The following is a 17,358-nucleotide window of genomic DNA, read 5'->3' as shown; positions in this document are numbered from 1 at the left end:
ATATTCCATGATAACTTTCAATAAAATAAGTGGTGGCATGAATTGGAAGTCAGAATCCTCAACCAGAGTAAGCTAATAGCAAAATGTCTTAATAAAATCAATTTAGCGAATTAGATCTTAGGACATCTAAATTAATCACGGCAGAATTCATGAAATCCGGTGGTCCTACTAACGTCGACGGGAAGGGTAAAGCTTTTTCCCACGATGAGTCGAGAAAAGATCTTTCTCTCTCTCTTTTTTTTTTTTTTTTCTTTTTTTTTTCGGTGGGGGGTTTTACGGCCCAAAACTGCTGGGGCCCACGAGGTCCTCGGCTCCCCCGCCTCGGCTCGCTATAAAAAGCACCTCTTCCTCTCATGCAATTCTCGCCCACTCTGCCTTCGCATCACGTCTTCCTTCCCCACTTTGTTGCGAAGGAGAAGAAGCGATAACCTAGCCGTTATCGTCACTTTCCCTCCTCTTTCTCTCTCTTTCCCTCACTTTCCCGGAAAATCTCCATCGCCCCTCGCCCCTCTCCATCCCTCAATCTCTCTCGCCGTTTCGCGATTTTTCCGGGCCTCTCCTGCCCCCGACCTCACATTCAGATCCACCCGCAACCAAATCTCTGCCTCTTCCTTTTCCTTTCTCTCTCTTTCCTGCGCGGCTGCTGCGATTCTGTATCATCGCTCCTCGCGCCTGCGCTCTCAGATCCGCAAGGTGAGATCTTGCTCCTCGGCGCGTGCGTGAATCCACGAACCGGCCGCCCGTCCTTCCGTCCTTCCGTCGCCCAGCGCGGCCGCGTCTCCCGGGGGAAGCGGAGATTCCTCTACCCCACGTCCCTTCCTGCTGAGCCTCCCTCCTAGTTATTACGGATCTGCGGAGAAGCGAGAGTGTTTCGCTGTGCTCTAGGGTTCCGATCTCTCACTGCTTCTTTTGAGGGGGTAGCCGGGGCCTCGGCCTCGGCGGGTTTCAAAGCCCCCACCTTCACAAATCTATCGGAAAACAACGGCAACAACAATTCCTCCTCCAGGCTCTTGATCCTCTACCTGTTCCTTCCCCCGAGGAAAAGAAGAGCCCATAATGCCTGCCCTCGCTTGCTGCGTGGACCCCGCCGTCGCGCCTCCCGGCTTCGCTCTCGCCGTGGACGGCTCCCTTCGCGAGGCGGCCGCGGTGGTCCCGCCTTTCTCCGGCGCGCCTCTCTCGACGACAACCGCCGCCGCCGCTACCGCTACTGCCGCTGTTGACGATGGGTCCTTCTGGTCTCCCTCGCTGTCGGCTTCCCTCTACCGGATCGACGGGTGGGGGGCTCCGTACTTCGCCGTGAACGGGTCCGGCAACATCTCGGTCCGCCCGCACGGCACGGAGACCCTCGGCCACCAGGAGATCGATCTGCTCAAGATCGTCAAGAAGGCCTCGGATCCGAAATCCGTGGGCGGGCTCGGGCTGCAGTTGCCCCTCGTCGTTCGGTTCCCCGACGTGCTCAAGAACCGCCTCCAGTCGCTGCAGTTTGCTTTCGACTTTGCAGTTCGCTCCCTGGACTACCAGGCTCATTACCAGGGCGTTTATCCCGTCAAGTGCAATCAGGACCGCTTCGTTGTGGAGGATATTGTCAAGTTCGGGTCCCCATTCAGGTTCGGGCTCGAGGCCGGGTCGAAACCGGAGCTCCTTCTTGCAATGAGCTGCTTATGCAAGGGAAACCCAGAGGCTTTGCTGGTCTGCAACGGGTTTAAGGATTGTGAGTACATAACTCTCGCTTTGGTCGCTAGAAAGCTTGCAATTAATACTGTGATTGTGCTTGAGCAAGAAGAAGAGATTGATTTGGTCATTAATTTGAGCAAGAAGCTCTCTGTGAGGCCCGTGATTGGTGTTAGGGCTAAGCTTAGAACCAAGCATTCCGGTCACTTTGGGTCGACTTCGGGAGAGAAGGGTAAGTTCGGATTAACAACGACTCAGATTCTGCGAGTCGTGAGGAAGCTCGATCAAGCCGGGATGCTCGATTGCCTGCAATTGCTGCATTTCCATATCGGGTCTCAGATTCCTTCCACAGTCCTGCTTGCTGATGGGGTTGGAGAGGCTGCACAGATCTACTGTGAGCTTGTCCGCCTCGGTGCCCAAATGAAAGTTATTGACATTGGAGGCGGTCTTGGCATTGATTACGATGGATCCAAATCCAGTGATTCTGATATCTCTGTTGGATATGACCTGCAAGAGTATGCTGCAGCTGTTGTTCGGGCTGTTCGCATTGTTTGCGACCGCAAATCTGTGAAGCATCCCATAATCTGCAGCGAAAGTGGCCGTGCAATTGTCTCTCACCACTCAGTTCTGATTTTCGAGGCTGTTTCTGCCAGCGCTTATGAAGCCCCTGTGCTGTCTTCTCCTGGATTGCAGCAATTCATGGAGAGTCTGACGGAGGATGCTCGTGCTGATTACGGCAACTTGTATTCTGCAGCCATGAGAGGTGAGTATGAAACTTGCTTGCTCCATGCAGATCAACTGAAGCAGAGATGCATTGAGCAGTTCAAGGAAGGAATCCTGGGCATCGAGCAGCTTGCTGATGTTGATGGCCTGTGTGACATGGTTTCCAAGGCATTGGGTGCATCAGACCCGGTGCGCACTTACCATGTGAATCTCTCGATTTTCACTTCGATTCCCGATTTCTGGGGTATCGGCCAGCTCTTCCCTATTGTTCCCATTCATCGACTGGATCAAAGGCCTGGAATGAGGGGGATTCTTTCTGATTTAACCTGTGACAGCGATGGGAAGATTGATAAGTTCATTGGGGGTGAGTCAAGCTTGCCTTTACATGAGTTAGAAGGTGAACGCAGTGTCTCCGGTAGTGGCGGTAGGTACTTTTTGGGGATGTTCTTGGGCGGGGCTTATGAGGAGGCCATTGGTGGACTTCATAACCTGTTCGGCGGCCCTAGTGTCGTCCGGGTTTCTCAGAGTGATGGTCCACATGGCTTTGCAGTGACTCGCGCTATGCCAGGACCATCCTGTGGGGATGTCCTCCGGGTGATGCAGCACGAGCCCGAGCTCATGTTCGAGACGCTAAGGCACCGAGCAGAGGAATACGGCAGTGGACAGTACAACGATCCCATGGGCAACGACGCTTTGGCTAGCCGCCTTGCTCAGTCTTTCCACAACATGCCGTATCTCGTGGCCACTTCCTCCTGTGCTCTTAATGCTATAAACAACAACGGCTTCTACTATTGCGACGAAGATGATTATAATGCCGCCGTTGCTGTTGCTGATGCTGCCTCTGGAGAGGATGAGCAGTGGTCTTACTGCTGTGCTTGAAGTCTTGAGTTAGTCTTAGCATTCCCAATAAGTCACCTTTGGTGGCGGTAAGCGGTTGTCGTTGAGGTCGTCGTGCTGTTTTTCTTTTTTCCCTTTTTTTCCATTTTTTTTTTTTTTTGAGTAATTTTAATTTCAAGAGACGCAAATCGATGTTTGGCTGAAGCGCAGTGTCCTTTGGCTTTTGTCGAAAGGAGGGGAGATGAGAACCAAAAGTGATCCTTTATTAGTTTGGTTTCTTTATTCCCTCCATTTCATGTCCTCTTTGTGAGATTCTTGAAATTTATCATTAGTTTCTTCAATGGTGGCTATGCTTTTGTCTCTTTCCGTTTCTTTTGAAGTTGCTAACTATTGAAGCGTTGAGTCTAATGTCTTAATGTCACCTATGGCCTTTGTCAATCGCTTCCGAGGAAAATTCTTATGGGAAGACCAGATCTTGGTAGGGCCAAAAAGAGGCAAAATTGTATTTTTTGCAAAGTAAGAAAAACATAAATGAGTTTAGTCTTATCCTTGGAACGGAAAAAGTCAGGACTCTTGATGGAGAGATCACGTTTTGTGGGGTCTGGTTGAAATGCGCTGTCAGACTGGTATACAAAGTTGACCATACCGTTGGCTTGTGTTGTAACTGATAGTGATTTATAAGGTTGGAGTGAAGAATGGTTTCCTTTTCATATTTGAATGTTGAATAGGAGGAGTGGGGTGAATTTGACCGGACAAAAAGGCAACTTCTAAGTTACTTCTAACCTTTCTGGTGGGTTTTTTTTTTTTTTTTTTTTTTTTTGAGTTAAAAAAGCTATTTTTCCAAGGATATTAAGCCTGTGTCTCCTGAGAAGAAGAGGAGGTAGGGTTTGTGTTAATGCTGAGCCTCAAGAGCTCTTGTGGCCAAGAATGGATTGGGTCTGTGAGGTAACAACAAATGAAGATGTGAAGACGGTTGGTTTAACTCATGAGACACACGAGTTTATTTATTTTATAATTGAAATAATTACATAAATAGTTCCTCAACTTTAGCTAAATGTGTAATCTCATTACTGAATTTTTAATTGGTTCAATATGATCTAACAACTTTAACTTAATGTGCAATATGTTCTTAAACTTTTAGTAAATATTCAATCTAACTCGTGAATTATATGAAAATCTTCCAATAATACACTTACATCAATTCAAGTTTAAAGACAATATTAAACATTTTCATATAGTCTAGGGGAGAAGAATTAAATTGAATATATACAAAAAGTTTAAAAAGCACGTTGAATAAATAAAAAATTTACGAACAATATTGCATATTGTGTTGAAGTTCAAGAATCACGTTGAATAAATTAAAAGTTCAATTATGACATTACAAAGCTAAAGTTCATGAACCATATGTGTTATTTTCCCTTTATAATTCATTGATTGGATTGGTTGGGTCTAGGAGGAAGATGCCATGAATCTAGAGTCAAGGCATAAGTTCGAGGCTAGCTAATGATTTTTAGCATAACCCAATCATGATAAAAAGATTATGTCTTTTTGTTAGCAACACACGAATAAAGTCTTTGGAAACTTAGTGCAGGGAATGTTGTTAATGGTGAGATGCAATTAGAAATATTTTTCATTGTGTTTGCTTCAGAATGAAAGACTCCCATCCCTCGCTTTGTCTTGTGTTTACCATGATTCTCTCTCGTTGAAATACGAATGTGAAGTCGAATCTTAAATTCATAAATTGGGAATCGAGGATCGCATGATAAACCTAGATGGAATGCTAAAAGTCAAAGTTATTTTCCTAATATAAATAAATTACGTGAATCCCATCCCAAAATGTTTTGAATAAGACCCGTTATTCAAGCAAAAATATCTCAATTTGGATTACGTGCAATGGTTCCATGTTCGGCATGTTATCTTTTTCAAACAAGTATTGTAGTTAAACTTGAAAAGAAGGTTTATGGGCACAATCAGTTTAAACTTATAAAAGAATTATTGTTTTTTTTACAAATTTTTAGGTACTTGATAGTGTATACAAGTTAATTTTCAAGTGGAAAAGAAAAAAGAAGACTCTAATCAAAAGGCATTCTAACCGGTCTTTTGAAATTAACATTCCATTTATTTCGTAAAAAATAAATAATTTATAAAAAACGATCACTTGTATCAAGTATAGAAAAGAATAAATGAAAGATTTTCTCATCGTCCACAAAAATATTAAAACATAATTTTTTTTTATTAATAATGAAGATATTTTTTTATTGATTAATTATTTCAATCAATATAAGTAATTATTATTAAATAGAGCGAATGGAAAGAAGGAGAAGTAAATGGAAAATTGGGAAGAAAGTAAAAGTAGACAAACGGCATAAATTATTATTAAACCCGAGAAGGATGCAGAGAAAGTGGCCAAGAATCTGAAAAGAGCCCCACTTTGCGAAAGTTTTGCGAACGTTGCAGGATCCTCGGTCAGCCTTTGTGGGGGCCCCCCAAAGCTCAATCAAGAACTCCGGAATAACCGCTCGGATTCCAACCGGCCTATCGCGCCCCGCCACGTCACGGGGCATCCAAACCAACCACCCCCACTCACTGAATAGGGTTCCCCCTGCAACCACCCCCCCCGTGACCCTCGAGCAAAAGGACCAAAAGGACCCCTCGTCGATGCGCGACGGGTGGTGTCCACGTGGCGGTAGCAGGGTGGTCCACAGTCCCGCGGCGGCATCGTATCATCATCATCGGCAGCTGGTCCATACGAACGCGAATCGATGGACTGAACTTGCCTCGCTCCCTCTCTCTCTCTCTCTCTCCCTTCACATGCGGTGGGGCCAACGGGACAAATTTCCCGGCGCGACCGCTTGGCCGACGGGCAATGGCACGTATGGAGAGGGGTTCCGTTTTGCATACGAACATGACAGGGTTTAGAATGGTTTGACGTGTTTGAAACCCAAAAAGGAAAAAAAGAAGAAAGGCATTTTTTTTAAATTATCGTGGGACGACTTATAAATGACATATGTTAGGAAGAATAATAGGTAAAGTGAAGAAAGATTTCAGAATAAGAGAAGCAATGGAACATCATAATCGGTCAAATATACTCTCCCATAACTTGATTACTAGGTTTGAATGCACTTTTACTTATTAAATGGTATCAAAGCTTGGTCTCTACATCCTTCATGCCCAATATTTTCACCAGCCATCGCCAAGGCTCAATTACCACCGGAGTGAAATAGGAAAAGAAAAAAAATGAATTTTTTTACAAAAAAATCACAAAAATCGTATTTGTGGCAATACCAATCATGTTTTGTAGGATAGTTGACGTCGACTAGACTATTACATGAATGATCAAAATTGATCAGAATGATTGTATTGACAAATTGTCAAAAAGTTCATAATTAAATTGATTAAATTAAAAAGCTTAGGATTAGATTGGTAGCCATACAATAAATTTAAGACTTTTTGAATCTTGTCCTCTTTTTTTTCGACTTAAAATGCTGAATATGTAGAGAGACATGTTTAAATGTACATAATATGTTAGTGTTTAATATGTTCAATAATTATATAAATTGCGCCATATAAATATCTTTATTAGACTGATGTGTTGAGAAAATTCGACATGTATATTAAATGTTTCAAATTTTTAGATTTGTTGAACTTGTGCACAGTGCTTGTTTGTGCATGCCTACAAAAGCAACCATACTTTTTTCTTGACACCTAGAGATGAAGAAATATTTTAATTTTAAAATTACAAAACACATGAATCTATTTATTAAAGTGATGTTAACTTACTTGGCAATATGCACTAAAGATTTTTAGATTTTATTCCCATCAAACAAAAGTTAGCCATAAATTTGGTATAAAGCACTTCTGAAAACTCCAATTGAACTGACCAGGGATGTAGCCACAAAAATGTATGATTGCATGTAAAGACTACGGCTCAAAGTGGTCATCCGTATATTCATATTGAATGTAAATAAAGTATCTCTCTGTCTAAACGTGTAATTGCACTACGGCTCAAAGTGGCCATCCATATATTCAGGTTTAATGCAGATAGAATAAAATAACTCTCTCGCAGATAGAATAAAATAACTCTCTCTCTCTCTCTCTCTCTCTCTCTCTATTTATAAGGGCACGTAATTGTCATGATGAATGAGAAGTTCTATACGTAATGATCATTGCTGACTATAACATGGCTTCCTAAGTTGCCTCTTTCCTCGAATGTGGACGCGATTACAAATAATTTATCCATCGTTGGGTTTCGTCATAAGAATTTATAGACGTGTGCGAGTCTACATTCCAGAAGATTAGAGTCTTGTAAGCGATAGTGACATCATATGTTGGTTTTCTGACCCAACAAGTTTATAGTTTCTTAAACCGCCCTTGATCTGATGAAAAGAACTTTCTAACGGAGCGCAATTGAATAAATTATCACTATTATAAAAGATATTCATCATGTGACTTACTACTAAGTTATTATAACCATTTTCATTATTCTTACAAAGATGCGACGATCACGTGTCTAGCGATTAGTTGAGTCTGTTTAAGCCCTGAAATATAAATATAGTTGGGTTTGGGCAAACTTTCCACTTCTCGACCTGTTCCTTCTAATTGTACTCTGTGCTCGTCCATGCTCAAACAATTTTATTTAAAAGACATTCATGTTGGATAAAAAGTCTTCCAAATTCAATGTAGGCTCGTCCGTCTATTAATCAGGCTTTTCCGAAATCAGTTACCATTTATTTTGTAGTATTGCAGTTGCTTACTTAAAAAACTAGCCAGATAAAACGTGAATCCTTTATCCCCACATGACATGGCGCTCTTTCCTGTATCCTAACAAATTTCAGTCATTCTTTTAGTGATGAAAATTAAGGTATCATTGACCATTGTTTTTTGTTCAAAGTACTATCCCAAATCGGCGGCCCGCTATCCATGGAGATTAGCCGAAAGTCAGGTAAAAAAACGATCATAATCCAACGGCTTTTGTCGTCTGAAAGGACATAAAAGACTTGTTTTTTTTTTTTTGGTCGGTAGACGTAAAAGACCTTACATGGGGTAGATTTGGTCATTTGAAAGAATCTTCAGGAGTCCAAAACACAATTTTAAGTTTAATGTGACCAATGATTAGATGTTTTAGAAAAGGCAATAAAGAAAGAAGAAAGGCAATAATACAACGAATCAACGTGGACCCGCCGATTTATTCTTTTTCATTTTAGAAAAATGAGTAATAACACAAATAATCCTTAAATTATGGTCCAATGTATACTATAATCTTTGAAATTTTAGTTTTTTTAAATGTGTTAAATAAATTTTAACTCAATGTATACTTGTTGTTCTTAAATTTTTAATTTATTTAATGTTATCTCTAGATGTTTTGGTATATGTTTAATATAGTTTCTAAACTATATGAAAATATTTAATATTGTTCTTTAATTAATTCTAGTTTATGGACATCATCGAATATTTTCATATAATCCATAGACTAAATTGAACATTTACTAAAAATTTAGATATTACATTGAATAAATTAAAAATTTGGGGACGATATTGTACACGGAATCAAAATTCATGGATCATATTGAATAAATTAAAAGTTTATGGACTATATTACATATTGAATCAACATTTATGAGTCATTTGTGTCAATTTCTATCAAAAAGAATAAAGGAGATAGCGTGCGAAGACGCTATTGGATCTTATGATTGCAAGAGTGAACAAGTCAACAAAGTTTCAAAATGGGTATGCGGGTGAAAGAGGAACATTTACTTAGTCCCAGCAGCTACTTAGTCCATGCACATGCTTAGCAAGCCTACACATGGGCGGTCTTTCATTTGTCGGATTCATGCGTATATTCGGTAGGCTTTTTGTTGACTTTCTGGGCTCCATTGATTGAATTTGTCAAAAGACGTGTATGACTCACGAGTGAGCTTGGCGCTTCTAGATTGGCAACGGGGGGCCCTTGCTCGGTTTACTGGTGAGACATCGCACACCATGAAATTTTCTACACTAGAGTCGTTGATTATGTGACCACGAGCATGATCATAAGATTATAAGACATTATTCAGGTGGACCTTATCTCAACTCGGGTATTTATCTTTGTCTTCAAGTGTATTGTCCATCCTTTTCATCTTTACCATGCATAGTGAATGGTTATAAAGAGTTACGATTCGAGCTAGCATTCCGCGATATGATTTTCTTCTATTCTATTCGAGTTCTTGCAACACAATTATAATCAAGTTTAGTAGAGTTTCTGTCAAGGATCTTTAGAATATTTTAGTCCTCCATTTTAAGAGTATTTATCCTTGGAGAGAGAAAATGGTGAAATCCCACTAACAAGAGGTCATCCATTCAATTCCCATCGACTACATGTAGAATTGCTCTGGGTTAGAGAAATCTATAGCTTATTGAGCTAAACCTAACCTATTCATAGGATTTACAAAGTGTTTCATGGGTCTACAGATTAATTGGACTTCCATAAATTATGAATAAAAGAGAAAATGAGAGGCCAAAAGGAACATAACTTGTCACATAACACGGCAATTGTAATTTTCAAAAAGCTAGCCAAATGAGTGACATGATTTGAATATCCAAATATTAAAGGGAAGAAAAGAGAAGGAAAACCTTTTGAAGAAAGTTCCTTTGAAAGTGGCCAAAAATTTGTAAAAAGAGGTCACCCTCACCAGCCTTGGCAACTCGAGACCCCATGAAATTTAGTTTCAGGTTCAATGAGCATTGCATGAAGAGAGGATTTGAGAAAGGGAACATAAACCGTTACATAATACGACAATTGCAATTTTCAGAAAACTAGTCAAATGAGTCACATGATTTGAATATTCAAATATTAAAGGGAAGAAAAAAGGAAAACCTTTGAAGAAAGTTCCTTTGAAAGTGGCCTTTGCGAAAGGAGGTCACCTCACGGGCCTCGGCAACGTAGATACCCCATGAAATTTCATTTCCGGTGCCATGTGCATTGCATGGAGAGAGCATTTGAGAAAAAGGACGGAGGATGTTTCGGTAACTTTGCCTTAAAATGAAAGACGCCAGCCTTCGTGGATCGTTCCGCCACCGAATGGAACCGTCCCTGGTAACAACTCGGCGGTGTGAACATAAGAAAAGTAGAAATGATTGTAGTGCACGTAAACGAACATGAATGGAAATTGACATGATACAATGCGTGCCTAGATGTCGGCCGACGCCCGTTCTGACAGTCTGCAACCATAAGTGGCGGACCTAAAAAGTACTACTTAAGAGAAAACTTTTAATAATATATTCATATCGATATAAGTAATTGTCCCCTACACAGTCACTCAATTAAATAGTCACTCGATATATATTTTATGAAAAAATGATTCCTCAACCAGAATGTTACTTTTTTTTTTTTTTGGGGTCAAAAATAGAGGTATTTCATTACTGGAAGGTAGCAGTACATGGGAAACGCATATTACATCCAGAGGCTATAGCCTCTGCAGCGACAGACTTTGCAACGTAAAGGAGGAAATATATTCCAATTGTGGGCCAAGTCAGATCGCCCATGGGCTTTGGCGGCCCAATCAAAGAACTCCGTTTGCCTCTCTTCGGCAGTGCTGAAGACGCAAATTAGGGCACTGAGAGAGGAGGTTGTCGATTTCCGCAAAGAGGACTCGTTCTTCCCACGGCGGCGTTCGTTTCTGTTGAAGGATGTCAATCAAGGCCAAGCAGTCGCTCTCTATAATGATGTTCTCCTTGTTGATTCCCTGATGCAGCAGACGTTGCAGAGCGAGGGTAAGTGACTGAACCTCTGCCTGAAATGCTGAAGCTGCTGTGATTTCTTGTGTATAGACATCGGTAAGAATTCCTTGGTGATTTACGCGATACGGGCCATAGTGCCATGAGAAGTACCTGGAAAGTGGGATGCATCTATGTTACATTTGAGGACTCCACGTTGTGGAGGTGTCCAGATTTGTGGTGACGGGTGTGCGGAGAAGTCCCCTGTTCGGGAATGATTAGTTCGCTGGTCGTGTTGGGAGGAAAGGGTCTGGATTCTCGCCTGTGTTAGAGCATCAGTAACAGCACGCACCGGGTCGGGACAAATGCGGCGGAAGATAAAGTTGTTGATGGGAGCACCAAATCTTCCACGAACATGGGCGTCTGCTTTGCAAACCAGTACGGCTTTCGACTCTATTGCTCTTGCTGTGATCCACACATTTAGGCGAGTAATAGTCGAGGAGAGATTGTGATGTTGAGTGCTGCAGTGATTCCAGGATCCCGGTTGTCCATGAACAAAAGAAAAATAAGTGCTCCACCGTTTCAGGTAAGTTATGTTTGCAAATTTCACATATGGGATCAGGGGTAATATGCCGAGAGTAGAGCTGAGCTTTGGTAGGAAGAGCGTTGTGACATGCCCCACAGAATTGACGGATCTTCGGAGCCGTGTTAAGTGTCCAAAGTTTACGCCAAAGAATGGTGGGTGGTTGATATGACGTTGATGCTTGGTGGTGTCTGCTTCGTTTCTTTGCTAGAATCGATAATTGCTTTTAACCGTATACTATCCATTCTTGGTGGCTGTCCAGATTAATTGATCATTGGCATGTAATGGTCTGATTGGGATTTTAAGAATTTCAATCATAGTGCTGCTATCAAATAGTTATGAAATAAGAGGAGCATTCCAGGTGTGGTGTACTTGGTCAATAAGACTTCCCACCAACTCTGGTTCGTGTCTTCTAGGTGGACCGCCAATGGTGCCGATTGGCAGCCAGCGATGATTGCGTATATGAATATTTCTGCCATCCCCCACCGACCATCTTACCTTAGGTAAGATGGCATCCCTTCCACAGATAAGACTACGCCAGCCCCAAGAGGGTCTTGTACCATTCTCAGCAAACAAAAATTCCTTGGTTTGGAAATAAAGACCCTTGAACAGCTTACACCATAACAGTTGAGGTTGTTGAAGAAGGCGCCAAGCCTGCTTACCAAGCAGGGCTTCATTAAAAGCGATCAAATCATGAAAACCTAATCCACCATTCAGCTTACTGGTTTTTAGTAATTCCCAGCTTTGCCAATGAACACCAGTCTTTCTTGTAGTATTCCGCCACCAAAAATTGGAGATCTTCTGTTCAATTTTGCGACATAAAGATAGAGGAAGCTTATACATTGACATAGCGTAGTGCGGAATAGCCTGTATAACCGACTTGAGTAGGATCTCTTTACCCCCCTTCGACAAGAGAAGCTCTTTCCACCCTTCAAGTTTTGCAATTACCTTCCCTAATATCCAACCAAACATGTCGTGTTTAGATCTTCCCCAATCAGAAGGCATACCTAAGTATTTGCCGTATTTCTGCAAGACTGGTACTCGAAACTCAGCCGCTAGATTATGCTGAAGACTAAAGGGGCAGAATTTCAGAAAAAACATTCCGGATTTATTTCGATTAATTACTTGGCCGTTGCTAGACAATGCTTTTGATTCAACGGGTTTGCAGATTTTGACATTCGGTAAGTGTACCTCGAGGAAAAACACGGAATCATCGGCAAAGAAAAGATGGGAAAGTGTAGGACGGAACCTTTAGTTGAATACCACGGAGGTTGCCCATATTGATGGCTTGATGCATAAGGGTGGATAATAGATTTGTCACTAGAATGAATATGTAAGGCGATAGCGGGTCACCCTGTCGTAGCCCCCTTGATGGTCGAAAATATTGCAGTTGTTCCCCATTAAAACGAACACTGAAGGAAGTAGTAGTAATGCACTGCATCACCAGTCTAACCCATGAGGGGTGAAAACCCAAAATAAGGAGATAGTCCAATAAGAAATCCCATTCAACTTTGTCGTAGGCCTTCTGCATATCTAGTTTGAGTAACGCATTAAAGTTCCGCTTCCTTTTCCTTGTCTTAAAGTGATGAATAAGCTCCTGGACAATTAACACATTATCCCGAATCGCGCCCCACTCACAAAAGCAGCTTGCTCTCGATATTAGATCGCCTAGCCAAGGTTTCGGACGATTCGCCAATACCTTAGAGATAATCTTATATACAAAGTTGCGGAGGCTTATCGGTCTAAACCGATCTAGACTTTCGGGGTGGTTGATCTTAGGAATTAGAACAAGTCTTTGTTTTGTTAAGCTCGAGCATAACCCCTGAAGTAAAGAAGTCTTGAACTAACCTGAAAATGTCATGTTGAATGATATCCCAATGTGTCTGATAAAAAAGTCCATTGAGACCATCGGGACCTGGAGCCTTAGTCGCACCCAACCGGAACGTTGCAACTCGACCTCCTCCATTGTGACCTCGGCAGTTAACTTTTGGGCATTCATCTCGTCGCTTACTAGGGCTCGACATTGAGCAAGTATCGGACTATAAGCACGGGAACCCACCAAGTGTATAAGCAGCAGAAAAAATCAAGTGTCATCTCCTTTAGAATCGGTAGTTCTCTTACCTAGTTGAGATTTTCATCCTTTAACATTCCGATTCTATTACGCTGTCTCCGTTGTACGGTGGTGGCATGAAAAAACTTGCTATTTTTATCACCCCACTGTAGCCAGTTGACTCGGGAGCGCATAGCCCAAAATTGTTTTTCCTGCTGCCAAAGGTTTCTGATTTTCTCACGTAGAGAGGCAATTTCTTCAGCGTCGGTATTGGAGCTATAAGGCTTATTAATTATCGATTGGAGCTGTTGTTGTAGTGCCGGTACCATCAACTGAACATTGTCAAACTTGGATCTACTCCATTTTTGTAGCCTGTAAGAGACAATCCTGAGTTTGCGTAGTAAATTGGAGCTACGCAAGTCGGCTGAATTCCAGGTATTAGCAATGAGCTCGCGACACTCCGGGTCATTGTTCCAATAAGCCTCAAAGACAAAATTACGTTGGCCCCTCGGATAAGATGGTGATGTGGATATGATAATGGGGCTATGATCAGAACCCAGGGGAGGCAGCGCAAAGACTTGGGCGTGAGGGTATAGGAGACGCCACTCTGGTGTGCACATTACACGATCCAACCTTTCCTTAATTTGATCTGGACCCTCTCGATTATTTGACCACGTGAACTTGCATCCCTTACTTGCAATCTCCATAAAAGTACAGTCATTGATGACATCCCGAAAGGATTGAAGTCTATACTGTCTGGGATCGCCCGCCTACTTTCTCCCAAGCATATAGGATCTCATTGAAGTCCCCGCGCGATCCAGGGGAGATTGTTAAGTGTGCCGATGGAGCGTAGGCGATCCCATAGCATCCGTCTATCTTTGGTAGGATGATGGGGCATGGAGACAGGTGAACCTCATAAGCTTATCTTCCTTTACATCCCGAGTAGATCATATCAAAAAAAGTCCGCCGAGGAACTCACGATGTCTACGGACACATTGTCATTCCAAAAATCGACATACCTCCCGCCAAACCACTAGGATTTTTCACAAACAAGTGACTGAAATGTAAGCGTCTTTGTACACGCTGAAGAACTAACTCAGGGTTTTTAGTCTCCATGAGGAACAAAAAATCGGGCTTTTCTTTGGCCGTCAAGGCCTTTAAAGCTTGAACTGTTAGGGGATTGCCCAAACCCTGACAGTTCCAGCAAACCATCTTCATTTGTAAGGCGGTGGCTGTTTGGGGCCAGCCACTAAAGCCCATTGATTCTCTTGTGAGGCGTCAACTACTGGTGTTTCCATTAAATTAGCATCATCAAAGTTGTCGAGAAGGACATTTTTCAGTTCATATGGGGCATATCTTTTCTGTTTCTTCGCTAGTGCCACCCTAGGAATTAGTCTAGTAGCTTGCTTTTGTTTCAGTGGAGGATCCTCCATGAGATTGCTGATCGGAGCTTTCTGTTTGTCTTGTGCAGGGATCAGAGCTGTGGTAATGGTGGGACCTCTCTTATGAAGTGAATGCTGTGGTGACCCTGTTGTCGTAGTTGAGTTAGGATGAGGCTGCACAGGTGGGTCCATGTGAACTGCAATTCCAGTAGATGCAGTGGGCAAGAGGGGAGCAGGCGGCAATAAAGCTGGAGGTGTCTCAGGTATAGTCTCTTCATTCTGTTCCTGATTGATGGAGTGGGGGTTATAGAATGCATTCCAATAAGGGCTAGATTGGTGAACTTCCGCTCTTAGCCAAGGACCAAACGCCATCTTCTCTTTCCCATCCATTTTGGCTTCATCAAAAGGATACTCTGCACAATATGTAGCATAATGTCCAATTTTGCCACATGAGTAGCAATAATAAGACAGCCTTTCATAGCGAAAGTCTAGCCATAACATCCTCCCTTCAATCCTCACTAGTTTGCCACTTTTGAGAGGTTCATCCAACTTGATCTCCACTCTAACCCTCCCTGCCCTTAAAGCCGAGCCTTCTTTAAAATCCACTCGGACTTCTAATACCTGCTAAGGCGATGAACGGCCTTCCTTAGCATCGGCTCCGTAGTCCATTCCAAGGGCGGACAATGACTTGTACCCAAAAAGCGCAGCAGGTAAAGTCATAACATAGTAGGGCGTGTGAGGGACCCAAGGCTTGAACCAGACTAAGTTACTAGAAAAAAGCCAAGGACCACCATCCAAGACTCGTTGCTTCTCACTTTCAGATCGAAATTTAGCCAAATATAAGCCTCCTTCGCGTTGAGCAAAATCTACATTGTCTATTTTCCATATACGTTTTAAAGTACTTTGTAATGACGGGAAATGAACAGAGGTTTGTGTTAGTACTTTGCCAACTAAAGTTAGCCTACATTCTGCCAAAATTGCTGGTGTTGGTTCCTCCTCCCATACTTCTATTTCATGTGCAGAACATAACCGGCCAAGTCTTTGGCACAAAGCAGTCAAGCGGAGCGATTCTTCATGACTTTCCGAAGCCATACGTCGTAGATGAGGGAGTACTGAACGAAGTCTAAAGAGCTGTTGCTATGCCATAATCGGAAGAAAACCCATACCATCGGACCAATAGCAGCAAGCTTATAGAGAACAGACAGAAACCGAGGAGGAAGGATGGACAGGAAGCACCTTAGGTCATGCATGCAACCCATCCGTGCTGAGATGGTGGATATCGAACCTCAGCCATAGAAGAAAAGTTGATGGCGAGCTTCAATTGGCCTTGGCGATGGAAACAGTGCCGACCAATAGGGACTTCCTCCGCAGATGTGAACGATATTGACGGGAATCGCTGAAAACAGGGTTCGGGTTTGGTTATAGAGGAAGTTAGAATAACAGAGGAGTGAGAGAAATCGGTACAATTAGGGCCGATTAGAGCAATGAAGGCTGGTTGTGTATGATGATATCTGGGTTTACCACAGATAAAGGGGGATACCCAAATTCGGACTCTGCATGTCGAGAGAGAAAGCTCTTCATGTCGAGAGAAGGGGGGATTAATTAACCAGAATGTTACTTTAAATTAGCTTTTTTGGCGATTTATTGTAGATTAATTGCGCCTTGAGTGAGGTCAACTTTGTCGTGGGGGTCCAAATTAATCATTCTCGATGAAGTCGGAAATTAACAAAAATTCTGCCACGTTTTGGTCAGGTCAGGATTCATCGTCCATGTATGAAAGATATTTGTTCGTAGCATGACTAATTTTATTCAATGAACTTGAGTCTCACCATTTTGTTGGAATTTGTCTTTGGATGAAATATCTTTAATCAAAAGTCGTTTTCTGATTTTTTGGAGAATATATGTATTGAAAGTCCTAAAACTTATTACGAAAGTGCAATCGAGTTCTAATATTTTCAAAAATATAATCAAGTCCTAACATTTGTCAAATTAATCTAATCAAGTGCTTACATTAATTACATATTTTGAAAGTTTTATAATTCAATTGTACTTTTGTTACAAGTTTTAGGAATTGAATGCATTTTTTGAAAATTTTAGGACTTAATTGTACTTTCGTGATAAGTTTTATGATTTGATTGTATATTTTGAAAGTATTATGACTCAATTGTACTTTTATGACAAGTTTTATGATTTCCAAAGCACCCATCCCCCCCCCCCCCTTTTTAAATATGAAGAGATAGTTTTGTGGTGATTCTAAATAAGAAATATCACCAAAGCACAAGGAAAACCAATTGAGATACTTTAATGGAATTTAATCAACATCATAGTACACCGCTTTGCCAAAGTTTAATTGATGATGAAATGATATAACAACATGATGCAACACTAGAATTCAATGGATGGCGAATATTTGAAAGTTA

At 41.9% G+C, this 17,358-nt stretch overlaps 1 protein-coding gene across 1 annotated transcript; it reads left to right on the top strand.

Moving 5' to 3' along the window:
* Positions 1-366: 366 nt before the first annotated feature.
* On the top strand, positions 367-3,581 carry LOC104453387 (arginine decarboxylase). The gene has a single exon (XM_010067925.3). It carries the CDS (start codon positions 1,057-1,059, stop codon positions 3,271-3,273), a length of 2,217 nt encoding a protein of 738 aa, XP_010066227.1. The 5' UTR covers positions 367-1,056; the 3' UTR covers positions 3,274-3,581.
* Positions 3,582-17,358: the final 13,777 nt, after the last annotated feature.

This window comes from Eucalyptus grandis, chromosome 7 (genome assembly GCF_016545825.1).
Source record: "Eucalyptus grandis isolate ANBG69807.140 chromosome 7, ASM1654582v1, whole genome shotgun sequence".
NCBI classification, from domain to species: domain Eukaryota; kingdom Viridiplantae; phylum Streptophyta; class Magnoliopsida; order Myrtales; family Myrtaceae; genus Eucalyptus; species Eucalyptus grandis.
The sequence above is the reverse complement of the archived record's forward strand: the minus strand, read 5'-3'. Positions and strand labels throughout refer to the sequence as shown.